This window comes from Oratosquilla oratoria, chromosome 24, assembly GCF_046742065.1.
Source record: "Oratosquilla oratoria isolate Oo_2021 chromosome 24, ASM4674206v1, whole genome shotgun sequence".
Taxonomy (NCBI): domain Eukaryota; kingdom Metazoa; phylum Arthropoda; class Malacostraca; order Stomatopoda; family Squillidae; genus Oratosquilla; species Oratosquilla oratoria.
Window position 1 is genome coordinate 2,916,196 of NC_134800.1, and position 27,895 is coordinate 2,944,090.

A 27,895-nucleotide genomic window follows, 5' to 3' on the forward strand; every position below is an offset into this window, starting at 1 on the left:
AACCATGTAGTTAATGAATGGAATAAGCTTCCTGCAGAGACAGTGCAATGTAGTTCAGTTCGAAGTTTTAAGAATCGCTTAGATAACACAAAAGCAAGATGTTCTAATGACTATCATTTGTTTTATTTGTTTATTTTTTTATCGTTTGTTTATTATTACTTGCTTGATTCTCATTTATTATTAGTTATGTGTGAATCTATTATTATTTATAATTGACCTGTTTGTTTATTATTTAACTATACCTATACATTTACTAATGTATTATATTTACTATTTACATGATTATATTTTTATTCATTTATCATTATTATATTTTTATTTTCACACCTGACCTAGATATGGACCAAAAGGTCTCCTGTCTGCATGCTCCGTCTTTGTAATCCTATGTAACTCTCCTCCATTTGGAGGTGCAGCCCTGAGGGGCTGAGGCTTGGTTTCCAGAATTGGCCCAAAATGTCTATCAACTGTAGGTATTTTTTTTAATGAGCTAACAACTGGCAACAGCTCCCTGCTGCAGTTCCTTCATCCAGTGTATATGTATAAACATATATGATTGTACTGTATATATATATATATATATATATATATATATATATATATATATATATATATATATATATATATATATATATATATATATATTCACCGAACCATAGAATTTGATATGTGGCTTATGTGTTTCTGGTGAGAAATGTTGTGATATGAACGAATGCGTACTTTTGAAGTAATTAAGTTTTTAAGTTATGCACTTATGCGTACATCTCCCGAACGCATAAGTGTGGGAAATCGGGGTTTTTGGGTGGGGAACGCTAACAAATGGATTAATGCGCGTTGCAAAACAGGTATAAAATGAACAAAAACACTTAAGCCACATATCAAGTTTGCGACGGAGATGATGTACACCATCGTTCATATCACAAAATTTCTCACCAGAAACACATAAGCCACATATCAAATTCTATGGTTGGGTGAAACTATAAATTGACCCTTCAAACTCCCATCTTTTCATCATTTTTACTTTAATTAGAAACTATCTGATTCATAGTTTTTGTCCATATATTATTACAAAACATAATTTTGTGTTACCATGCGCTTTATGTAGCTCGTTTGTATGACATAAACACGATGTTTACATTTAGAAGTTTGTAAACACATGGTACTGTGTGTACGATTACTCGGTGGGTGGAAAGAAGTTAGGTATGGTAAATTTGGTCGGGTAGCATCTTATCTATTTGCACAGATACGTTTGTCTTTTCCCACGGAAGGTAAGAGTATCGTTGATTTTGATGGCTTAATTTACTTTGTGAGTTTCCCAACCCTGGAGTCGTCATGCTCCCAAAATATAGAGATTTGTTATTGTATTTTCTTCAGTCTTCTACTGTTCTCTTTCCTTAAATATGTATTGATCCAGTCCTATATTTTTATCCATCTGACAACCAGTAATATTCAGGGAAATGGTAGCATATTAAATTAATGTGATAAATTAAATAAAATTCCCTTGAGATTGGACAATTTTCATTAATCAAAAGGAATATTGTCATTCTCCAACTTGAAATTACCAGAATTCAACAATATCCATTGAATAAAATTTGGAAAAATTACCCAAGTATGCAAATATTTTGTTTTCCTTTGTGCTTTTGAAAGGTCAAATTTATTGATTTTTTTATGAAAATAATGTCAGTGGATTGTACACTAGAAAACTTAACATTCTTCAAAATGAAATGTAATTATAGTCACAGTGGCAGGAAAAATATAAAATAGGATTTGGCTTTTGATATGCTAACCATTGCTTATGGTAGTAAATGGGCTTCAAATTAGTGCCTTATTCCATTTCATTACACAAATGAATGCAGAGTTTGAAGACTTACCAGGTTTTTGATTGGTTAGGTTAGTATCTCAGGAAGTGCACATGGGCATAAATGTTTGTGATCTATCCATAATTCCTAATACCACATGCTGATGGTAAGTCATATAATTTTCTTACTTAGGAATGCTTCTTTTGGGAGACCCTGTAGCATTTGGATATTCATAGTCACTCTATTTCAGCTAGCCAGGATTATATCTTTATGTAAATAAAATTCTAGTATGTAGAACCTTAAAAAACTTTTTAATACTATTGCCTTTTAAACTACCCATTAATTATTTCATACAATCCTATAATTTTGTTGTTGATTTGAATTATTTTTATTTATTAATTTTTTCCCATTTCCCCCACCCAAACGCTTGATTCTCCCAGACTGTAGTGAGTAGTGAGAGGGTAATTGTTTGTAACACTTCCTCATCCAAGATCCTCTAGATGAAGTGTTCACAGTCTTCTCATTAAGAAAGAAAAATGCCATGTATATTTTTCACCATGTTAGGTAATGCTCACCCCAGTGAGAAGGATTCATCTAAGATAGAATAAGTTGGAATTGCACATGAATTTAAGGCTAGGTGTGATAACTTGGAGAGTAGGAAATGGGACTCAGTGGGTTTTGCTCCTCTCCTGTATATTACATTTAGGTAAATGCACACCATAGGGGACAGGTTTTCCTTGCATGCTATGAAATAAGTTCAAATTTTTACAGCCTTCCCTGTCTTTCTTCCAACCTAAGAAGAGGAAGACATGATCTCAGTGAAATTTGAAAGCAGGCTAAATGGAAATCAATTTCTGCCCCATCACCAAGAAATGGTGCCCCCAACATAGGCTACTATCCAGGAATTGACTGACAATGATATTTTACAGTGGAAGCAGGAAATGGTAATTTCTGGAAACCATTAGTCTCAGCCTACAAGGCAAGAAATGTAGGCCCAGTTTGTCTTTTTGTGGTAGAACAAGGAAGTAACAGACCTCAGGATTAGCTTACATGAATATGCATCTCTATTCAGGATTGACTCTTTTAACCCTACATGGGAAGAATACAAGTAACTTATAAACTTATATACTAAAACCAAAATATTTTTCATAGAACACCTCATGGAAATGACAGGAACAAAATTCCATCCCAGAACTGTAACACCAAACACCCATCACACTACATGTCATGAACACCAACAATGGAATGCAGCAAAATAAATACACCAGCAGCATACTACTGAAACACCTGAACCACACAAAACATACACACAAAGAATACAATCTTAGTTCATTTAACAAGCCCTTCAAAGCTTACCACCAAACTTTATGGTCCACCAACAATCTCCAGACACAAGCCGTAGAGAAAAAGAAAAGAAAGAAAAAAATCCACATCTAGTAAGAACCACACTGGAAGGCCTGCACTTAGGACACCATCCAACATTGAAACACTCCCAACTTATAATAGGCCAGGCTGCAGATTCAAACTGTACCAGATGTAACAATGACTCAGAGGACACAGAACACATCATACTACATACCAGCAAGCCCTTGCCAACAACACAATATATCTTTCTTGAGTGGCTCGTGGATCCACATCAATTACCCATAGTCTGTTGGTTTTCTGCAAGAAAGACCATGGGGAACAGATTGTTTATCAGTAGTTTTCATTTTCATTGTTAATTTCACTTTGCTACCTTGGTGTCACATAAGTGATATATCTTTCAGGGATTTAAAACTCTGAATTCTTAATAGTTATAACGAAGAGGAATAGGTATATGGATGTCTTCTTAAAATGCAATTCTGAATCATAAGATGTTTTGAAATATTTTGCACATGTGGTCAATGTGATCTTCATTTAATTTTGTCTCACTGTTGTAGAATATGTCATGAGTCTATAAAATAAACATTTATAAAGTAGATTTACCGATCTGCAGCTGTAATGTATTTGGGTAGGGAACATCCACATCTTTATTAAGATGACCCATGAATGTGCCACTAAAAATCTCTTCTTTTGTTTCTTTGGCAGGACATAAATAGTTGCCACACTTTGAGTAGCTATGTTGCCCATACGTTCCATGTGTACATCATATAATGACCCCAATAAAGGACTAATGCCATGTTTCATATGATGGCTATTATAAAAGAAAAGCCTGTCTAGCATGACCATTGTGAAGCAGCTTTCTCACTAAAGGGTTATCTCAGAAGACATTTGATGACCAACACAGGACAGCAAGGTTTCAATTGTGTTTTTTGTTATGTAACTTTATAATGGAAGAGAAGTCTCAAAAAACATGTGATGACCCACCCAGGTGAGAAGCCTTTTCAATGTGACTCATGCAGTGCAGCCTTCTCTCTGAAGAGTCATCTCAAAAGGCATATGATGACCCACACAGGAAGGAAGCCCTTACAGGGTGACCATGTGATAACCCACACAGGAGAGAAGCCATTCCAAGGTGACTCATGCAGTGCAGCTTTCTCAAATAAAAACAATCTTGAGCATCATGTGATGACCCACACAAGAGAGAAGCCTTTTCAGTGTGACCAATGTGATGCAGCTTTCTCACAGAATAGTACTCTCAAAGACCATGTGATGACCCACACAAGAGAGAAGCCATTCCAATGTGACTTGTGCAATGCAGCTTTCTCATATAAAAGAAATCTCAAACACCATGTGATGACCCACACAGGAGAGAAGCCTTTTCAGTGTGACCAATGTGATGCAGCTTTCTCTCATAAGGGTACTCTCAAAGACCATGTGATGACCCACACAGGAGAGAAGCCTTTCCAGTGTGACTTGTGCAATGCAGCTTTCTCACACAAAGGAAATCTTAAACAGCATGTGATGACCCACACAGGAGAGAAGCCTTTCCAGTGTGATCAGTGTAATGCAAGTTTCACAAACAAGAGTAATCTCAAAAGGCATGTGATGACACATACAGGAGAGAAAGCTTTCCAGTGTGCCCTATGTGATGCTGCTCTCTCAATGACAGATAAGCTCAAAAGGCATGTGATGACCCACACAGGAGAGAAGCCATTTCAGTGTGATCTATGTGAAGCAGCTTTCTCAATGAAGTGTAGTCTCAAAAGCTATATGATGAACCACACAGGAGAGAAGACCTTTCATTGTGACCTATGTGATGACCCACACAGGAGAGAAACCATTTCAGTGTGACTTATGTGATGCAGGTTTCTCAGAGACGGGTAATCTGAAAAGGCACATGATGACCCATACTGGAGAGAAGCCTTTCCAGTGTGACCTCTGTGATGCAGCTTTTTCAGAGAAGGGTAATCTCAAAAGGCACATGAGGACCCATGCAGGAGAGAAACCTTTTCAATGTGAGCTGTGTGTTGCAGTTTTCTCTCAGAAATGTGATCTCAAAAGGCATGTAATGATCCACACATGAGAGAAGCTTTTCAATTGTGACCTATGTGATATATTTTTCTATAATATATATATATATATATATATATATATATATATATATATATATATATATATATATATATATATATATATATAATAGATAAGATAAATTGTCAAAATTCATGTGTTGACTCATACAGGAGAGAAGCCTTTGCAGTGTGCCCTATGTGATGTAGCTTTCTCAGTGATGGATAAGCTCATAAATGAGAGTATTTAGCATTTTGTCAACAGTGACCAGCTCTTATATCCTTGGAGACAACATTATTCTGAAGGTTTAGTCATAGAGGTGGGGAAGGAGCTAAAAGTGATAAACATTTATTGTTGAGTGGTGATCTATCTCTAATCAGAAAAAAGCCATGTCACTGATCTAGAGGGATGTCACTAAAACTTCAGCAGTCAGCTCTACTTATATGAGGAAAGTCATTCCAATTTTAACTGAGAAGTATATACATAGACATATGCCTATGAATGAATATATATATGTGTGTGTGTGTATAGCAAAAAACCACTTGAACATGTGATTCACTAATGTACAGATCATGGAAAATAGAAGACAAAAAAAAAATGTGTTCATTTATATTGACATTTTCAAGGGACATAGTATAAAGATTAAGTCAGGTGTATATACACACATTAAAAGAGGGATAACGGAAGGAAATGTTATGATCTGACTTCCAACATGTAAAGCTTTCACAGAGAATGGAATGTCCTGATGTGACCTCATTCCTTACTCTAAGTACCATGTTTGTGAACTGTTTGACAATTTTCCTAATGATAAATTTATCCAGCTTATAATCCCAGGACTCAAATAATTATAGTAAGCTTGATAAAGCTAGATTCAATCATGTTCCTATCAATGAAAGATTTATTTGTAATAATCTTTTGCAAGTTGTTTCAGTCAATGCAATGGACATGATCCCTTGTAGATACAAAGTATTGGATTCTTGACCCGTCCTAATGCTATAGGAAGAAACAACACATAGCATGCAATGGTCATGATCTCTCACATGTACAAACAAAGCATTGAGTCTTGACCTATCCTAATGCTATAGGAAGAAACAACATATGTATAGTATTAGGACAGATCAAGAATCCAATGCTATGTGTGTACATGTGAGAAATCATGACCATTGGATTGACTGGAGCAACTCATGGAAGATTATTACAAATAATAGGCACTCTGCTGGTGTGCCAAGCCAAGACTGATATCAATTATTAAATTGAAAAATAATAAGAAAGAACTGGAATTGTACAATAACTGCAGCTGACTGAAATTTGTAGGAAAATCATCCAACTTAATCTTATAAAAATTCACCCAAAAAAATTGCCAAAGAGGATTTGAATTCATTGTGATTATCAATCAGGACTAAGCCAGAAGAGAGTTTCACAGCCCAATGTGATACACACTGAAAATTCTTCTACACTATTGAGGCAAAAATATGTTGAATTTTGTAAGGATGGCCCATTGTTTCAACCTCAGGAACGAAACAAACAAAAAAATCAACTGGCTTGATGAGATTATCACCATGAAATACCTTCAAATATTTAATATCAGCCCTGAGAATTCTTCTCTTCACAAAAAATGGTTTAAGTGTCCTCAAACTATTTCCATATGTCTTGTTAGCCAATCCATCTTTGGCCCAATTTCTCTGTACAGATACTAGTCTTGTTGGGTTGGTGATATATTTTGTATTCCAGACACAGGAGCTGTCCTCTAAAATGGATTGTATATATGTGATATATAGATTTATCATGAAATCACTTTCATTGCATGCTGTGGACTTCAAAAGTGAAACTTCAAGTCTGCATCCATAGTTATGCCCAGGTTAACATATAAATCAGTGGCTTCTATTGCTTGCCCCTGTAAGAAGAACTGAAGCATCAGAAGAAAAAAAAATTACTCTTTACAAAAAAAAAGGACATTTATAAATGTTGAAGTTAAGTCCCCAAGAAATTTGAGTATCTTGTAGCATATTAATATTATCCTGAAACTCCTGCCTGGTTTCCATGATGTTAATGAGGGTATTTCCACAACATGTTGTGTAAAGCTTTATGTTGTCTGCAAGTATCATGAAATTACATGATAAGTTAGCACTTACATGGTTTGTAAAAATCAGAAACACTACAGGCCCTAGAACCAAACCTTGGTGGACTCCACACTTAACCGGTTTCCAACTACTCCCAGTGCCATTTAATCTCACTAACATATCTTTGCCAATAAGAAACTGGGAAATCCTGCCAATATGTTTTCCCTCCACTCCTATAGTTTCAAGTTGATTCATTAGTAATACATGGTTTACTACAGTATATCAAATACCTTCAAATAATAGAATACCAAATAGGTGAGTAGACTAGTAATTAAATGGAAAGAGATCACATTATATGTCAATAGTATTGATCTTCAGTTGATCTATTGTACAAGAACATCATTCTGTTGTAAATAATTTACAAGATGCTCGGTTATCAGCTACTCCATAGTTTTGCAGCACACTGAGGTAAGACTCATGGGACTGTAACTTAGGGGCATCAGTCAGCGTCGCCAGCGATCATTCGAAAAATTCTGGTACATGAGCGAATTTTAGGTAAACATTTCAAAAGAATCTATGATGGTGGCAACACTCATACAAAGTTATGCAACTGTATTTCGTTTCAATTTTTTATACAGCATAAAATAGATCAAATATTGGCAACCTCTGGCAACCCCATTGCATAAAAAGCATCCTGTATATTGAAATAGCATCAACATTTCTATAGCTATTTTGTTTATGCTACAGAATTGTGTTTATGAAGGTATTTGACAACCTCCCAACAGCATACCCCACAAAGACAGTGGACAGTGTACTAGTACTCTTGAAAAGGTCAAAGTAAAGTGGCGTCGCTCCTGGCACTCTCACTGTATGGAACAATTTTAATTCCTCGCCCTGTATTGTAGCTGTGATCATGGAAAAATTATCAAGAAACAAGAGAGTGAAGCAGCAGAATATATAGAGAGCCCGTGAGTACCTGAAATAGAAACAAGTAGGGAAAAGAGGAGAAAAGCAGCACAGCTGCACCCAGCACTCCACAAGCATTTACTAGCCACGCCAACCTTACACCACCCACACACCCCCCTCACCCTCACCTCACACCTCATCAGGAAAGAAGAGGAAATTGGAGCTTTGCTATATATTGCAACCATCAAACAAATGGTCGCGAAAATTTAAATCCATCGTCCTGTAAGGTTTATGTTTTTGTTCTTTCTGTTGTAATAGCGTTGGTTCTTTATGGATTTTTGTAATTTTTCTTTCATTTGAAAGAAAACATCATGCTCTTTATTTTCCACAGTAAAAAATAAAGGAAGTTTGAATAAAAAAATTATTTATGAATATGATTTTTGCAGTATTTCTTAATTATTCAGAGAAACAAAATAAAAAAAATCAGAAGTATTAGTTTGAAAAAATTGATTCAATAAGATTTGTTCTCCAAACTCTATCCTTTCATTTCGTACCAAGCTGAATGATGTGGAAGGATTTTCCATTAAGTAATTAGAGCTTCACTAGAGCTCACAATATCTTTATCAGATATTCACTATGCCTTATATATATGTGGGAGGAACACAATACCCTGAGGAATTACTAATGTAAGGGCTATACCTAGATTCATTAAATACATATTTGAAAAAAAAAATCACCTACTCTATAAAGTGATGTGACTTTACCTTAAAGATTGGAGCCACCAGAAATTGTGTCCTGCTCTTCAGGAGATCTGTAAAGGTTGTGGTTGTGAACAATATATGGAAAGGGTAAGCAATCCCAGCTGCACAAGCTGGAATAAAATGAGGGTGAAATATATATGGCCCCATGACTGGAACCATTTAAGGAGACCAGGAGATGCTTAACATCCACAATTAAGAACATAAGAAATAAAGGAGACTGCAAAAGACCATAAGGCCTACAATAGGCAGCTCCGTATCCATCACCACCTGTCATCCCAATCCATAAAGTTGTCTAATCGTTTTTTAAAACAACTGATAGTTTGAGCGCTTACTACGTGGTTACTAAGTTTATTCCATTCATCGACCACCCTATTTGTAAACCAATTCTTGCCTATTTCCTTCTTAAATCTAAATTTGTCCAGTTTATACCCATTACTGCGAGTCCTGCCCTGTTGTTTTATTATGATGACCTTGTTTGCATCACCCTTTTTATAGCCTTTGATCCACTTGAACACTTCTATTAGATCACCCCACACTCTGCGTCTTTCCAGAGAGTGTAAGTGTAGGTGCCTAAGCCTCTCTTCGTAAGGCAAATTTCCGAGTCCTTGTATCATTTTGGTCATTCTTCTCTGTACTGATTCTAGTGAATTGTTATAGGAATGTTACAAAAACCTGATACGGAAAAGGATTTGCAGGCATAAAATAAGCAAAGACTGATGCATAAGCATCAGCAAAGGTATTAGTCATAATCTTGGGATCACCAGAAAGAGTTTCTCTTCCACCTTTTTTCTGTCCAGTATGTTAATGAATGAGTTTGGAACATTTCTTAGGATTGCTGATTAATCTGGTTGGTAACGGCAAAGTTTGTATAGTGAACATTTACCTCATTGAATTTTTTCAGTGCCTCTACATCTTCAGTATAAGTTCTGGCACATAAAACTTGGAAGTTCTTGTACTCAGACCAGTATCTGCTTTGACGCCTCTTAAAACCCAGCACGGAATAGAGTCCTCCAAGGAGGCCCCATCTCATATCCTTCATAGGGATATATCTTTCAATCAGAGGCAGCAATAAGGAACTTATTTTGTTGTTCATATCATTAAGGTCACAGACAGTCAGGCTCAAAATCCCAATCAATATCATGGTACTATATTTCCTCTGAAGCCATGCTCTGCTGTAGAATGAAGTGGGAGCATTTAGCATTTCTCTAAAACCAAAAAAGGTAATTAAAAACAAAGGGACAGTGGTCAGAATGTGCTCCTTTTCTGAATGCTACAATTAGGTAGATACCTCAAGGGGTAGATTTTCCTTGCATCCTGTGAAATTTGGTTCAAATTTTTGCAGCCTTTTCCACCTTCTCTCCAATCTAAGAAGAAGGAGATAATATTTCAGTGGAATTTGAAAGCAGGCTGAATGAAAACCAACTGTTGCCTCACCATCTTGAAGTGGTGCCCCTGGTATAGACTTATCCAGAAGTTGACTGACAGTGATATGTTTTGGTGGGGACAGGAAATGGTAATCTCTGGAAACCATTATTCTCAATCTACATGGCAGGTAATGTAGGCCCAGTAGTCTTTTGTGATAAAACAAAGAAGTAACAGCTCAAGATTAGCTTACATGAATATGCATCCCTATTCAGGATCGACTTTTAACCCCACAGGGGAAGAACGCAAGCAACTTTACAGAATGAACACTTGCATGCTAAAACCAAAATGCTCCCCATTGAACATCTCATGAAAATGACAGGAGCTAAATTCTATGCCTGAACCCTTAACACCACACACTCATCACACAACATGTCATGAATACCACCAACAGAATGCAGCAAAACAAAATATACCAGCAGCATACTACTGAAAGACCTGCACCACACAAAACATATAAAAAATACACACTTACATGATCATTAAACAAGCCCTTTAAAACTGACTACCAAACTTAATGGTCCACCAACAACCCCCAGACATAAGCCCTACAGAAAAAAAAAAAAAAAAAAAAAAAAAAAAAAAAAAAAACTGGTAAGAACCACACTGGCATGCTTGCACATAGAACATCATCCAGTATTAAAATGACACCAACACAGAATAAACCTGGCTACAGGTTCAAACTGCCTCAGATGTAGTGACCACACAGAGAACACGGAACATCTTATACTGTGATGCCACACACTAGCAATCCCTAACCAATAATGCAATATATCTTCCTTGAGTGAGTTGAGGATCCACCCTAAGGCTGTTGCTGAGTACCCAAATCCTGCTGGTTTTCTGCAAAACAGACCAAGGGCAACAGATTATTATCTGGAGTTTTCATTGCTAATTTCACATTTCTTCCTTGGTATCACAGAAGTGAAATCATTAAGGAATTTAGAACACTTCTTACTTTGAGCCATTTTGAAAAGGAATAGGAAAGGGTCTTCAGAAAATGGAATTATGAATTATAATCATGTTTTGAAATATTTCCCATGTGATTTTTTTTTTCTCACAGTCTTAGCATATGTCATGAGTCTGTAAAATGAATGTTCATAAAGCCCAGATTTTACTTACCTGTAGCTGTATTCTATTTGGGAAGTGAACATCCATACCCCTGCTAAGATGATCTAAGGATGTACCACTATAATCTCTTATTGTTTCTATGGTAGGATATGAATATTTGCCAAGCTTTGAACAGATGATTTACCCTAGATTCTATGTGTACATATAATGACCCCCCCAAAAAAAAAACTAATGCCATGTTTCATGTGATGGCCAAGATAGAAGAAAAACTTGTCCAGTATGATTAGTGTGATGTAGCTTTCTCACAAAAAGGTAATCTCAAATTTCATTTGATGACCCACACAGGACAGCAAAATTTCTCACTGATTGGTAGTTTCAAAAACCATGTGATGGCTAACACAGGAGATAAGCCTTTCCGGTGTGGGCTGTGTGATGCAGCTTTCAAAAACAAAAGTAATCTCAAAGGGCATATGATGACCCATACAGGAGAGAAGCCTTTCCAGTGTGGCCTTTGTGATACAGCATTCTCAAGGAAAAGTAATCTCACAGGGCACATGAGGGCCCACACAGGAGAGAAGCCATTTCAATGTAACCTATGTGAAGCAGCTTTCTCACGGAAGGATAAGCTTAAAAACCATGTAATGACCCACACAGAAGAGAAGCCATTTCAGTGTGACCTGTGTGAAGCAGCTTTCTCACAAAAGGATAGATTGAAATACCACATTGTGACTCACACAAGAGAAAAACCATTTCAGTGTGATCTGTGCAGTGCAGGTTTCTCACAGAAGAGTCATCTCAAAGGGCATATGATGACCCACACAGGAAAGAAGCCTTTCCAGTGTGACATATGTGATGCAGGTTTCTCACAGAAGAATAACCTCAAAAAGCATATGATGACCCACACAGGAGAGAAGCCTTTCCAGTGTAGCCTATGTGATGCAGTTTTCTCACGTAAGGGTAGTCTTGAAAGACATGGAAGGACCCACACAGGAGAGAAGCCATTTCAATGTGACCTCTGTGAAGCAGGTTTCTCACAGAAGAATCATCTCAAAGGGCATATGATGACCCACACAGGAGAGAAGCCTTTCCAGTGTAACCTATGTGATGCAGTTTTCTCACGTAAGGGTAGTCTCAAAGGACATGTAAGGATTCACACAGGAGAGAAGCCTTTCCAGTGTGACCTATGCAATGTGGGTTTCTCACATAAGAGTCATCTCAAGGGGCATATGATGACCCACACAGGAGAGAAACCTTTCCAGTGTAACCTATGTGATGCAGTTTTCTCACATAATGGTAGTCTCAAAAGGCATGTAAGGACTCACACAGGAGAGAAGCCATTTCAGTGTGACCTTTGTGAAGCAGCTTTCTCACAGCAGGGTATGCTCAAAAACCATATAATGACCCATACAGGAGAAAAGCCTTTTCAATGTGAGCTGTGTGTTGCAGCTTTCTCACAAAAGTGTGGTCTGAAAAAACACATGGTGCTTCATATGGGAGAGATTTTCCATTGTGATCTATGATGCAATTTTCTCAAAGGATTATTTCAGCATGTATGTGATGTGTCATGGTCATACGTGAGAATATTTAGTATTTTTGTCAGCAGTAACTAGGTTGTCTCCCCTCAGGGATAGTACCACATAAATGGTGTAGTCATACAAGGGTAAAACAGTTAAAAGTGATCAGCCTATATTGTTGAGTGGAAATTGTCTCTAATCAGAATAATGCCATGTGACTGATCTGTAGGAATATCATTAGTATCCCCAAAATATTGCTGCATAAGTCTTAGGCAGTCAGTACTACATGTATGAGAAAAGCCCGTCCATTGTTACCTGTGGGATGAATCTTTTTCAGGGGAAGGTGCTCTTGTAGGAGAAAAAATACCTCGACTGCCTCCACTACTGGAGATGACATAGTGATTGTGGCATATGAGGACATGGCAGGTGCTACTGATGTGTAGTGGTCATGACATGTAAGGATGTGTCAAGTGCCATTGTCATGGGTTTGTTCTGAGATGTATTGAATTGCTCAGTCCAGGATACTGGATAATGTCGGAAGTCCAAGATATTCATGTAGAGGTTGCAGATGTATTTGGTTGTAGAAGGCGAGCATATGTATATTACATGCCAGGCATGGTGCATGAGATAGTTAAGATGTCACTGGCATACTATAGACTAAGTTGCAGTCCACAGTCACTGCTATATAATGTATCATCCACCCTTACACACTAACTTGTCACTCAGCAGTCACCAGATATGGGTGGGCGGTTAACTGATACAAACCACGTCTTTTGTAATTTTATTTCAGTTGAATAGGTAAGTACATGTGATTGAGGTTCAAGAGTGTCTGGCAACACAGGGTATTAGAGTCTAACTCCAGCCTAGTTGTAGTACTCACATTTGGGACTCTCAAGCATACAAGGTTGCCGGACATAATCTATGGTCATAGGTCATACCTAAATAATATATATGAAAGATTGTGTTATGAGGATAAGTACATATTTTACATGTGTACAGGAAGAAGAAAGGAATTAGTTACATATGGAATATATAAGCATATGTGACATTCACGTCACGTGGCACTGACGCATCGGCCTTAAAGCATATATATTGGTGCCTCTGACCTCATTCTGCCAGAAATGTGCAAACCAATCATGCAAGTACCCACAACTACACACATCATATTATATGCTTGCGATGTTAATTATTTATTACAATATCACTGCATATTACAAAATTTTGTTACAATATCACTAATTACTTTTTCACAACATCACTACAGAGTACTACTTGATTTTAATTTGGATTTTAACTGTCACATTAACAAAAATGTTAAGATATGTGGATTGAATCTTAGAAATATTGCTTTTGTTAAAAAGTACTTTGATGAGGATTCTGTGAAAAGTTAATTATAGTGTCATTATGAGAGTGTATAATTGTAACTTAATGTACTGTAGACTGCCTAAATTTCAAAACATTAATATAACTGCTAGGTTGAATAAAGGCGTGCCCAGGTGGGAAAGAATTACTGCTGTTCTGATTGAGCTTCACGGGTTGCCTATTAGAGTAAGAATACTATATTCGTGAAGAGCCGAGTCCAGGAACCATTGTATAGATGAAGAAAGTAAATGCTGGACTCGTCGTTATAAGTCTATTCTTACGTTTCTAATCCTGTCCAGGGTTCGTCTTCAAGGATATACAGAAATAGCAAAGGGAATCAAAATAAAGGGGCATGTGTGGCGCCCTGAGAAAGGTCTTCCGAGCGACCGTTACTCGACTGACAGTACATTCATCACCAGGTAGGACACCAGTAAAAAAAAAAAAAAAAAAATTATATATATATATATATATATATATATATGTATATATATATGTATATATATATATGTATATATATATATATATACATAATCCGTAAAACTAAATTTAGAGGAATAAAAATAAATACAAAAATAGAAGAGACAATATAGTTCAATAGAGTAAATCAACAGTCACATACAAAGAAGCAGTGTATAAATGTCAATAAACAAACCTAGGAGACAAAATCCCCGAGCTAGTGCATTATTATAGCACATTTGTCAAGAAAATGCAGTCTTCCATTTTCCTCCTCCATCTCAAATTGGATGGCCTAATTCATCCCTTTAATCATTGTTTTCCTGCTTGTCTCTGGACCACGTCTGGCGAGAAACTGTCACTTGGGAGACCTTTCCCAGGGCGGCACACATGCCCCATTATACTGATTCCCTTTGCTATCTCTCTATATCCCTGATGACGAACCCCGGACAGGGTTCGAAACGTAGGAATAAACTTATTCCCACCAGTCCAGCGTTTACTTTTGTCGTCTGTACAGTAAAAATACTTTACAAATTCTGTGTGTTGATTCATTAGACTTCAATAATTGTTGTCCACAATATTTGAGGGATATGTTTGAAGTATTGCAGCCAGTGGAGGGTATAAATACTCAGATGATCATCGGTGTAATGTTGTCTGAACCAAGATGTTCTTCGAATGTTGGGTTTCGTGCCGTTAAATTTGCTTCTCCCAGGGTATATAACTGTTATTCCACATATGTAGGATGGGTAATATCAAAACATTCAAGTCAAAGTCAAAAGATTTATTATTCTCAAAGTACTATGATGTTAATGGATGAATTATTAATGAAGAATGTGCACTGTGATTTGATATAACATGTCCATTTTTTGAAGGGTGAATTTTTGTATGTATTTTTTTTGTGTGGTTTTATGACATTTCTTCTTTAATTTTCATAAATCTTTATATATTCAATGTGATGTTTCTAGTGTTTCACTTTAACTTTTATGTATCAGCATGACATTGTGATATTATACATATGTATTATTGTTGATGGCAAAATGTCGGTCCTACAGAGTGCTCTGGCAGAGTAGGAAGAAATGCAAATTGTGCAATAAAGTGGAAAACATGCTACACTATGATTCACTGCCAGGGACTGAAAGAAGACAGAACTAAAATTAAATAATCCAAAGGATATATTAAAAAGAACAAATTGCAGGACATTTTCTATTCGAAAAAGTAAACATAAAAGATAAAAATGAAAAACTGAACAAGCTGGAAAGAAAAGTTGTTGGAGTTTACTATGTAAACAAAACAAAAATGAATCATTTTATAGACGATTAGGGAGATAAATATCGCTTCTAGAGGTGTGTCACTAAAAGGTCAAAACACCTTAAACTAAACCTGAACCAGTAGGACCAGATAGTATTGCTAGTTGATAAACTTAATATCAATTATACATATATTGAAAAATCTTACGCTACTCGCTTCGCAAATCATGTAAAAAGATGTACAACCCCTTTGGGCTCGTCGGGGTTCTCATAAGTGATCATTTGTTCACAGAGGGTGAAAAGATACCCATTAGTTTTTGTTCACCTTGCATTTCTATATTTTGCGAACACAATGTAAATACAATGTTACAATCACAATACAATTTCACCACTAGAATAAACAACTACATAGTGCACAAATACAACAATTCATCCCCAGTCAATAACAATGGTTTTTGTTGCTGACATGTTGGAACACACCTAAACTTTCTTGGGCATAGCTAATGGATATTTTGTGTTCTGATAATCTGGTTTTCAGGTCCCTGCCGGTTTGGCCAAAGTATACGAAATCACAATCCCAACAGATTAAGCTATAAACTCCCGGGCCCTTAATCTTTGGAGGACATTGAAAAAAATTATGCACAGTGTTGGGGTAATGATAGGCAAGTGTGAAGCAGTTCTTGGTGATTAGATTAATGGAAGGATTGATGGAGTTACAATAAGGGAAGTTTAAAATGTCTGTAAGAATTGCGTGGTGGGAGCTGAGGAACCAAGACGGATATGCCAACGTCATTAATTGACTTTTGATGAAGTCAGTCTCCTGGTCCAAAAACTGAGGACTACAAATCCCAAAAACTCCCATAAAAAGACTGGAGGCAAAACTCTTTTGCCTTGACTTCTTGTAGGAATGTAGCCCTTAGGGTTACAGAGCAAGATGCCTAGTCCAATCACTCTGTCCTGTTTTAGCTGCCTTTGCTTCCCGAGTGGGACGACTCAGTGCAGAGTTCTTTCTTCCGCCTACCATAGGGAACAGAAGCGAAGCAAAGACTTATGTCCCTACATTTACTACCTTCACTTTACGCATCAAATAAATTCTAGCCACTATCCCCCCAATACTTTCACACCCCAACCGCCACCTCCTGATCAATCCATTCCATCTAGTAGAATAGGAAATATTATGAAAAGATGATACATTGACAAATCCTCCTCGACACAATACAATAAAAGTGACTTTTCACTAACGTTCATCCAGCCCACTGATCTGTGTAACACCTGGATAGCGTATACGGGCTGTGGGCTGCCCCAGAGTGAGGCGGGCAGACGGGACATGGCCGCCATATTGGTAGTACCAAAACATTGGCACGTGTGAACCGCTCCGCCGGTCATGGGAGCTGTCGTGTTACTCTCGTGGCCTATGTGGCTGGTATGGGCTGCGTGATAGTGATGCGATCTGTAAATAAGTTTTCCTGTGTGGTTTATGAAACAGTGCATGTCTACATGTACCGGTAATTGACCATAAAAATAATCAAACAAGTACGCTAAAACTGACACAAACAAGAGAACATGTAGATGTTTTAACTTGTATCCACTGATCTGCATAACAATATAGATCAGTGGTTGTATCCTATGTACATTATTTTGTGCGAGGCATAAATTAGGCCTTCACAAATGTGTGTGTGAGTGTGACCACATGTTACAATCTCAGTCTCTCGAATCTTGACAAGCAGTCATCTTCGGCGTTTTTCAAAATCTAGTCATTTGCTAATTGAAATGCACACTGTTAATTACTGGATTACAATTACTTTATTTGCACAACTAACTACACATGTATTTCAACAAACAAATTTCACCTGTCACTAAACATACACGTATCCACAATATTCCAAGAAACCTCCAGTGAATCTTTACAGAACAAAACCTACATTAGTATTTATTGTGAATATTGCTATTGTATCGTGTACACCACATTACAGGTGCCTTAAATATTGGACGATAGTGATATACATGGATATGCATCGGTGCTTTTGAAACAATATATTTCACATCGATCCTGAAACAGAAACTTTGACACGGAAATCGTTCAGTAAAAAGAATGTACATACATCAGTTACAATAGTACTAGTGGTTCATATTCATTAAATAGAAACGAAGACACATACCCGCTATGTTTGGTCCTGAAAAAATCATACTCTTCCGTAACAGTAGTTGAGACCGGTAGATGGATAAATTCTTATAAGTTGAAACATAATAGTACATGGGGTGGGGGGTGTCGAATTTCACCAGAAAAAATGTTACATAATTTTTGAACGGGCCCCGAATATTAATTCAGCCCATCTAATATGAATTCCTCACACAGATGTCTCAAACCAGATATTAAGGACAGTGAAATCTTTCCCACTGACAGTCCCTATTCAGTGACTTTACACAGGAAGGACAGAGAAGACAGGTGAACATGATGGAGTTCTTATAGCAATGAAGCCAGGACTTTGGCTATACCAGCAGACGAACTTGACTCTGACTCTGATTTAGTTTGAACAAAGGTACAGGTACAGGGCTGCAGGACTTTATACCGTCCCCCCACCTCGAATATTGACTAGCTGCAGACCCTAGATGACTCATTAAACAAAATTGAACCCTCCAAAACCTTTGGGTGTGCTGGTGACTTCAATCTTCCTGATTTTGACTGGACAGTGTATGCTACCATTGAGAACCCCACCCATGAAGGCATCATCATATCACCACAAACTGGCAAGAGAAAAAGTTATAAACATAAACACACTCACTCTCACAAACAGTGCATGAACCAACACACACACAAACTAGTGTAATGAGAAACAACCCCAACATAAGACACGGGGTCACATCTAACTCCTTATTCCACATGAACAAAACTTCACTCATTACAAGAACATAAATAGTGCCAGGTCTGAGCGGTCATGACTATAGATGAAAAAAAAAAAAAATAAAAACCGCATTTTTTTAAAATTGTTTTTTTTATTATTTTTTTTGTTTTGTTTTTTAATCTCGTCCAAATTTGTTCAGATATTAAATATTTAGTATATAAAAACAGGTGCAAGTATGTTATTCATCCCTCCACATATGTGCATCTATCTTATTCAAAGAGGCATTAGACAGAGTATAAAAATAAACAAGTAATTGACCATTTTAGTCACTGTCAGATGCTGCAAGCCTGCAACAAATGTAGATACTGTATATGGGCCAGTATGGCTATTGGCTGGCTACCTTACAAAATTTACCTTTTATCTTAGCATACTCTTCAAAGATTAAACACTCCAATTTCCCATCGTGACCCTGGACGTTGCCTAAACACAGATCCGCCACTTAGACAGTGGAAAAGGGGTTAACATAGTAATGGGGGGAAACTGTTGTACTCCCCGCCACCCATCAAGGCTCAGAGCTTACTTTCTACCTGACTTCTTGCTCGCTTAGTTCACGGCCCAGTCGTTCCGCCGAGGGCACCCGGGTGGAACGTGGTATGTACTGTATTTCATCAAATCCTTTATGCAAACACTTGTCGGAAGACTAGCCTGCATAAAGGATTTGATGAAATACAGTACATACCACGTTCTACCCGGGTGCCCTAGGCGGAACGACTGGGCCGTGAACTAAGTCGTTTCGTTTTGAAGGGTCAGGATGGCGTGATGGTTCGGTCTTCATCTTGTAAGACGCAAGCCGCTCAGGTGAGGGTTCGAATCCCAGCAGATGAGTTTATTTCCAAATGTCAATTGACACAAACACTTGTCGGAAGACTAGCCTGCATAAAGGATTTGATGAAATACAGTACATACCACGTTGCACCCGGGTGCCCTCGGCGAAACGACTGGGCCGTGAACTAAGTCGTTTCGTTTTGAAGGGTCAGGATGGCGTGATGGTACGGTCTTCATCTTGTAAGACGCAAGCCGCTCAGGTGAGGGTTCGAATCCCAGCAGATGAGTTTATTTCCAAAATGTCAATTGACACAAACATATATATATATATATATATATATATATATATTATATATGTGTATGTATATATTATATATATAAATTATATATATATATATATATATATATATATATATATATATATATATATATATATGCTAATAAGAACACGGGTACGTGTGTTCACTTATGCAAAGTAGACCACTTGGAAAAAAGAAACTAACGAAGCAGAGCGCTTTCGTATATTACATCTTCAGTGCAACAAGTACATAGTGATAGGAATACATAGAAAATATATACATGATACAAGGGAACAAGGACAGTTTGAGTTCCTTAGTATCATGTATATATTTTCTATGTATTCCTATCACTATGTACTTGTTGCTTCGTTAGTTTCTTTTTTCCAAGTGGTCTACTTTGCATATATATATATATATATATATATATATATATATATATATATATATATATATATATATATATATATATATATATATATATATATATATATATATTCTTTTACCAACATTCCACTGTTTCCTTTCTCAAGACATGGATTAACCCAATAATTTTTTTTAATTTACATCTACGCGATATAGCAATTAAGAATTAAATAACAATTTAGTAAATCATAATACATCAACGTGATATGTGTTGGCGGAAATAAATAATAGAATCAGTTGCTAAAAGCTATGAATAAACAAAGTTCCGTAGACTCGTTTAGACACCATCTTTGTTTTGATATATTCGGAGGTCGGAGACGACGACGAAGGCCTGATGACCTCTAGAATTACAGGTACTGCATTGCTAATTACAGGTTAGGTAGGCAGATTTGTTTAGATTAGGTTGGGTTATAATATACAAATTTAGCATACTTTAAATTTTTCGACCTACGCCTGTACTAAAAACAAACATGGTGTCCCAAGTTAAAGTAGTCAAAGCTCCCACGTTGGTTGTTAATAGCTTTTAGCAACTGTTTCTGCCACCGATTTCCACCAAGAATAACGTGTATTACGTTGGTGTATTATAATTTATAAGATTATTTAATTTTCTATTACTATATCGCGTAGGTGTGCAGTTCAAAAAATTTACCATAATCTATTGTTTGGTTAAATTTTAAAAAATGCACAACTAACATATTTTTCCAAAATGCAGTCTTATAGATTTGCCCTTATCCCATCACCCACATGATAATGGAGAGCCAATGGGAAAGCAGGGTTTTTGGGTGGGGAAACAAAAATTAGTGGTGAAATTGGAATCAAACAAAATGCTGGAAAAAAAAACAAGCTTAATGGAAAATAACGTAACCTAACCAAACTTTACCCCCTATGGATTTTGATATGTGGCTTATGTGTTTCTGGTGAGAAATGTTGTGATATGAATGATGGTGTACATCATTTCTGTCGCAAATGCGTACTTTTCAAGTACTTAATTATTGAAGTTATGCACTTATGCCTACATCTCCCAACGATCTGGGGGGACCTGTGGGAAATCAGGGTTTTTGGGTGAGGAGAACTAATAATTTTGATATGTGGCTTGTGTTTGTATATGTGGCTTATGTGTTTCTGGTGAGAAATGTGATATGAACGATGGTGTACATAATTTCCGTCACAAATATGTACTTTTCAAGTAATTAATTTTGAAGTTTTGCACTTATGTAGGTACGCCCAAATCCACGCGCGGTGCCACTGTCGACCATGTACTGTTTTCATCACCATTTGTTGCAGCCCATTAGCTTTTGTTTAGTTTAATTTGAATGCTTCCCACGTTCAGCGCATGCGCAAGATATTCAAATTACCTTGTTGTTTTGCAAGTGTATGCCCAATTCTTGAAATAGAAACAATTTTTCAGGGATTTAAACGGAAATTTGGTTATCAAACTCGGCAATGTAGTTTTCCGAGTAAAAATATTAAGGTAAGGCATCAATAAACATAATTTAAGTTACATAACCAAGTTTATCAACCTATTTTCTCCCGGAAATGAGAAGCTTAAGATCGTTGATCACTTGATGTTTGAGCTTAGCGGCATTATATGTAGGCATATCACCCATGAATCTGATGCGTCCAGTTCATCCAGTCGACCAACGCCGACCAAAACCACACAATGACGGTTTTTGCTCAAATGCATAATTTATATATAAAAAATAGCATATGGTTGCATTATTTGAACTATTTTCTTTAAAATGTGTCATTTCCATGTAAAATGATCAAAGAGAAGTTACGTTTTTATCCTCTGCAAAATTACCAACCGGCAACCAACGCCGACCAAACCTAAACAATGATGGCTTTTGCTCAAATGTATAATTTTGAATAAAAACTAGCATATGGTTGCATTATCTGACCTATTTTCTTTAAAATGTGTGATTTCCATGTAAAATCAGAGAAGTTACATTTTTATCTTCTGCAAAATTACCAACCGTTGACCAAAGCTGACCAAAACCACACAATGACGCTTTTTGCCCAAATGCATAATTTATATATAAAAAATAGCATATGGTTGCATTATTTGACCAATTTTCTTTAAAATGTGTGATTTCCATGTAAAATCATCAAAGAGAAGTTATGTTTTTGTCATTTGAGCAAAAGCCATCATTGTTTGGGTTTGGTCGGCGTTGGTTGCCGGTTGGTAATTTTGCAGAGGACAAAAACGTAACTTCTCTTTGATCATTTTTATATATAAATTATGCATTTGAGCAAAAACCATCATTGTGTGGTTTTGGTCGACTTTGGTCGGCATTTAGTGAGACCCACCATTGACAGCTTCATGGTTGCCATGAAAAGGCAAATATGGTATGATGGAGATGTCTCACATTGTTTTTGACATGCTCATGTGATTTGTTGATCCATAAAACCCAATTATTCCGAATTTTGATAAAATTGGACCAGTGGTTTAGAGTTAATGTGTATTTCTTTACCGAAATCTTTACAAATTACCACCCTTAATTCCAACACGTGGTAAAGTTTAGCCAAAAATGCGGGCTGAAAAAATAATTTAAAAAATCGTATCTCCCTTATTTTTCAAGCTATTTCAAAAATTTAAAAAGCATTTTGTTTCTAATAAAGTTGTCTTTCATATGCAACAATAATTTAAGGGTTATTTTATTTTATTTTTTTTTTAATTTTGTGGGCGTACCTAACTTATGCCTACATCTCCCCAACAATCTGGGGGGACCTGTGGGATACCGTGGTTTTTGGGTGGGGAGCACTAATAAATCAAGTAATGCACATTGCAAAACAGCTATAAAATGAACAAGAACACATAAAAAAGATATTAAAAAACAAATTTCACCTTTGAGATCCAGAGCGTGGTCATCTAAAGCGAGCGGTAGCCATATTTGTTTACCAAGTTACCAACGATTCGAAATATTTGTCGCTAGATCAGCTATATTTAGCGAAGGCCACTCCACCTGGGCAGGAGTTGCTAACCGTAAACTAACGTAACCTAACTGTTCGGTTAGGTTAGGTTACGTTATGCTAGGTTTTGTTATATGGGGATGCTTCTTTAGGAATACCCTGTTGCATTTAAATATTCATTGTCACTCCATTTCAGCTATTCAGGTTTGTACTTTGACACAGGCAAGATTTCAAAAAGCATGTGAGGAACCACACAGTTCAGAAGCCCTTATAATGTGATGCAGTTTTCTCAGTAAAGTGTAGTCTGAAAAGCCATATAATGACTCATAGAAGAGAGAATACTTTTTAGTGTGATGAATGTGATGCAGTTTTCTCTGTGCAGAATGGTCTTAAAAACCAAGTAATGACCCAGACAGGAGAGAAGCCTTTCCAGCGTGATTTATGCAGTGTACCTTTCTCACATAAAAAGAAATCTCAAAGATAATTTTATGACCCATATGTGTGGCCTGTGTGATGCAACTTTCACAGACAAGTAATCTGAAAATGTAAGTGATGACCCATAGATGGAGAAGCCTTTCCAGTGTGCCCTATATGATATAGCTTTCTCATCAAAGGGTAGGCTCAGAGGCCATGTCATGGCTCACACAAAAGAGAAGCCTTTCCAAGGTGGCCTATATGATGCAGGTTTCTCAGAGAAGGGTAGTCTCAAGCAACATGTGATGACCCACAGAGGAGAAAATCCTTTTCAGTGTAATGTAAGTGAAACTACTTTCTCGGAGAAGAGTAGCCTGAAAAGGCATTTGATGATACATGCAGGAGAGAAGCCTTTTCAGTGTGACCTATGTGATGCAGCCTTTTCAAGGAAGTTTGATCTCATAAGGCATATGAGGATCCACACAGGAGAGAAGCCTTTCCAATGTGACATATGTGATGCAGCTTTCTCAGACAAGTGCAGTCTCAAAAGGCATGTGAGGACCCACACAGGAGAGAAGCCTTTACAATGTGACCTATGTGATGCAGCTTTCTCACACAAGAGTAATCTCAAAGCTCATATGAGGACCCACACAGGAGAGAAACCTTTCCAATGTGACCTGTGTAATGTAGCCTTCTCACAAAGGGGCACCCTCATAAAGCATGTGAGGACCCACACAGGAGAGAAGCCTTTCCATTGTGACCTATGTAATACAGCATTCTCACAGAAGAGCCATCTCAAAGTACATATGATGACCCACACAGGAGAGAAACCTTTCCAGTGTGATATATGTGAAAAAGCTTTCTCAGAGAAGAGTAAGCTGAAAAAACACATTCTGTCCCACACAGGAGAGAAGTCTTTTCAGTGTAATGTATGTGAAACTGCTTTCTTTGATAAGAGTAGCCTGAAAATGCATGTGATGACCCACACAGGAGAGAAGCCTTTCCATTGTGACCTATGTGATGCAGCCTTTTCAAGGAAGTTTGATCTCATAAGGCATATGAAGATTCACACAGGAGAGAAGCCTTTCCAATGTGACCAATGTGATGCAGCTTTCTCACAGAAGAACAGTCTCAAAAGGCATGTGATGACCCACACAGGAGAGAAGCCTTTCCATTGTGACCTATGTCATGAAGCCTTTTCAAGGAAGTTTGATATCAGAAGCCATATGAGGATCCACACAGGAGAGAAGCCTTTCCATTGTGACCAATGTGATGCAGCATTCTCATGGAAGAGCCATCTCAAAGGGCATATGATGACCCATACAGGAGAGAAGCCTTTCCAATGTGGCATATGTGATGCAGCCTTCTTACACAAGAGTGACCTCACAAGGCATGTGAGGGCCCACACAGGAGAGAAGCCTTTCCATTGTGACCTATGTGATACAGCATTCGCACGGAAGGGCCATCTCAAAGATCATATGATGACCCACACAGGAGAGAAACCTTTCCAGTGTGATATATGTGAAACAGCTTTCTCAGTGAAGAGTAAGCTGAAAAAACACATTATGACCCACACAGGAGAGAAGCCTTCCCTGTGTAGTCTATGTGATGCAGCTTTCTCACAGAAGGGCCATCTCAAAGAACATATGATGACCCACACAGGAGAGAAGCCTTTTCAGTGTAATGTATGTAAAACTGCTTTCTCAAAGAAGAATAGCCTGAAAAGGCATGTGATGACCCACACAGGAGAGAAGCCTTTCCATTGTGACCTATGTGATGCAGCCTTTTCAAGGAAGTTTGATCTCATAAAGCATATGAGCATCCACACAGGAGAGAAGCCTTTCCAATGTGACCTATGCAATGCAGCTTTCTCAAACAAGAGTAGTCTCAATGGGCATGTGAAGATCCACTCAGGAGAGAAGCCTTTCCAATGTGACCTATGTGATGCAGCATTCTCACAGAAGGGCCATCTCAAAAAACATAAGATGATCCACACAGGAGAGAAACCTTTCCCGTGTGATACATGTGAAAGAGCTTTCTCAGAGAAGGGTACGCTGAAAAAACACATTATGACCCACACAGGAGAGAAGCCTTTCCAATGTGATCTATGTGATGCAACTTTCTCAGAGAAGGGTAATCTCAAAAGGCACATAATGACCCACACAAAAGAGAAACCTTTTCAATGTGAGCTGTGTGTTGCAGCTTTCTCACAAAAATGTGATCTCAAAAGACACATGATGAAACACACAAAGTAAGTCTTTCTGTTGTGACATATGTGATGTGTTTCTCAAAAGGAATATCTCAAAATTCATATGAGGACCCATACATGAGAGTATTTTGTGAGCCATAACCAGCTCATATATCCTTGGGTGTAATATCATTCTGAAGTTGTAGTCATAGAAGTGGTAAAGAAGCTGAAAGTGATCAACATTTATTGTTACGTGAGATTTATATTTAAGTAAAAAGAAGAAGAAAAAAGCCATGTGACTTTTCTGTAGGAGTGCCATTCAAATGTCCAATATATTGATTGCATAAAAGCTAGGCAGTCATTGATACATGTGTGAGAAAAGCCCTTCCAATGTTAACTGTGATATGGAGATTTCTCAGGAGATAGTTATCTTGTGTTAAATCCCTACATAGTAAAGAAGTATACATGGATAGATATATGTTTATAAATGTGTATATATATAAGAACTTGAACTCTGTTATTTATTTTACAGTATTAGGTTCAGTGTGTGCTACTGATATGAAATAAAATCTATCTTTATAGTAAATTTTTGGCAAAAAAATCTATGCATTTTCATTGTTCCACCAGCTAACAGGCTGTGAGGCAGATTCTGGTACAACAAATTATGAGAACATATGGCATCATGTGATCCTTGTGTGATCCAGGGATGGCCTGCACCTATAGGCAATTCAGCATTGCTCCTTTCCATTTACATGCAGGACTTTATGCTTCTTAACATCTGAAAACAATTGTCATTTTGGTTGTGTCCCTACTCTTGTAGGTAGTGGTAGTGCTTTACTTGGTCCTGGTGATTGTTTCTATGACCCCAGCAGCCCCTCAGAGAGTAAAGAGAGTCCTGACCCTGGAGAAAAAGCTAAAAATAAAGAAGTTTGATGGAAGCTGGACCATTTTCCATTCCTGTGAGCACTATGACCTCCCCCAGACAACCACACAAGAAATCAAGACTGACTATTGTTACCTCATATCACCACAGCAGAAAAGTCTATGCAGACCTGGACCTTGCCTGAAATGGCTGGGGCAGCTAGGAGGGAAATGCGTGTGTGTAAAGACCGTGGAGTTGGAAGCTAATTTAAGCCAGTTCACCAAACATTACTAATTTGAAGGCTTCTAAAGGATGGGAGACCAGGCTGAAGATTGGATGTGGTCTCTCTAATAAGAGGATATATACAATAGTAAAGCCTTGGATGCATCCACCGAAAATGTTGAGTTTCAAAATAAGCTGCATAGACTAATAAAGTCTGAAAATTTATCATTCAATCAGGTGTACAACACTGACAAAATTAGTCAATTATCTGATTTGTAGCTACTACATCAAGCTAGTAAATTATATTCATATACCTACTGTTTTTTTATTTATGTTACTTCTAATGTCTTGAATTAATTAAATAAAATATCATTTCCATTTATGATTACATAAATGGATACACATGTATATTTCTAGTATCATTATTAATATCATCTCAATGTAGATATGGTAATGCAGTCCTGGTCATTGGAGCTACACCAGTAGAGCATTGTGGTGATACTTGTTGACCTCAATACTCCAAAGTGTTGTGACATTATTAATAATTCTTAAGTTTTTGTCAAGGCTTTGGTGATTATGTGATGAATTATAGAGAGTCTACTATATAAAGATGCAACAACATCTTAACAGGGCCCAAGATTTCTTGCCAACACAGAGAGTCACATACCTGGGTATGGTCCTGGACTCATACCTAATTAAGTCCTTCCCAGTAGAAAAGAGGATCCAGAATCTCACTTCTCTCGTCACACAAGCACTATCGACCGGGTTCCTGACGGCGAAACAGTGCCAAATCCTCCTGGGCCATATGGCCTCCGTAGAGAGATTAATCCCCAGGAGCAGACAAAGAATGCGACCGCTACAGTGGCTCCTCAAGTCTCAGTGGTCCCC

The 27,895-nt window shown here is 37.3% G+C and overlaps 2 protein-coding genes across 2 annotated transcripts; both read left to right on the forward strand.

The window, feature by feature from the left end:
* The first annotated feature begins 3,879 nt into the window (after positions 1–3,879).
* LOC143038193 (uncharacterized) lies at positions 3,880–5,247 on the forward strand. The gene has a single exon (XM_076207194.1). It carries the CDS (start codon positions 4,134–4,136, stop codon positions 5,007–5,009), a length of 876 nt encoding a protein of 291 aa, XP_076063309.1. The 5' UTR covers positions 3,880–4,133; the 3' UTR covers positions 5,010–5,247.
* A 15,436-nt stretch (positions 5,248–20,683) lies between these two features.
* LOC143038387 (uncharacterized) lies at positions 20,684–27,216 on the forward strand. The gene is made up of 2 exons (XM_076207492.1): positions 20,684–20,764; positions 23,518–27,216. The coding sequence occupies exon 2, from the start codon at positions 23,885–23,887 to the stop codon at positions 25,988–25,990; it is 2,106 nt and encodes a 701-aa protein (XP_076063607.1). The 5' UTR covers positions 20,684–20,764; positions 23,518–23,884; the 3' UTR covers positions 25,991–27,216.
* The last annotated feature ends 679 nt before the right edge of the window (positions 27,217–27,895 follow it).

Bases quoted from the DNA above. Each gene is read 5' to 3' on its own strand.
- LOC143038193 (XM_076207194.1), top strand. From the start codon at position 4,134: ATGACCCACCCAGGTGAGAAGCCTTTTCAATGTGACTCATGCAGTGCA.
- LOC143038387 (XM_076207492.1), top strand. From the start codon at position 23,885: ATGGAGAAGCCTTTCCAGTGTGCCCTATATGATATAGCTTTCTCATCA.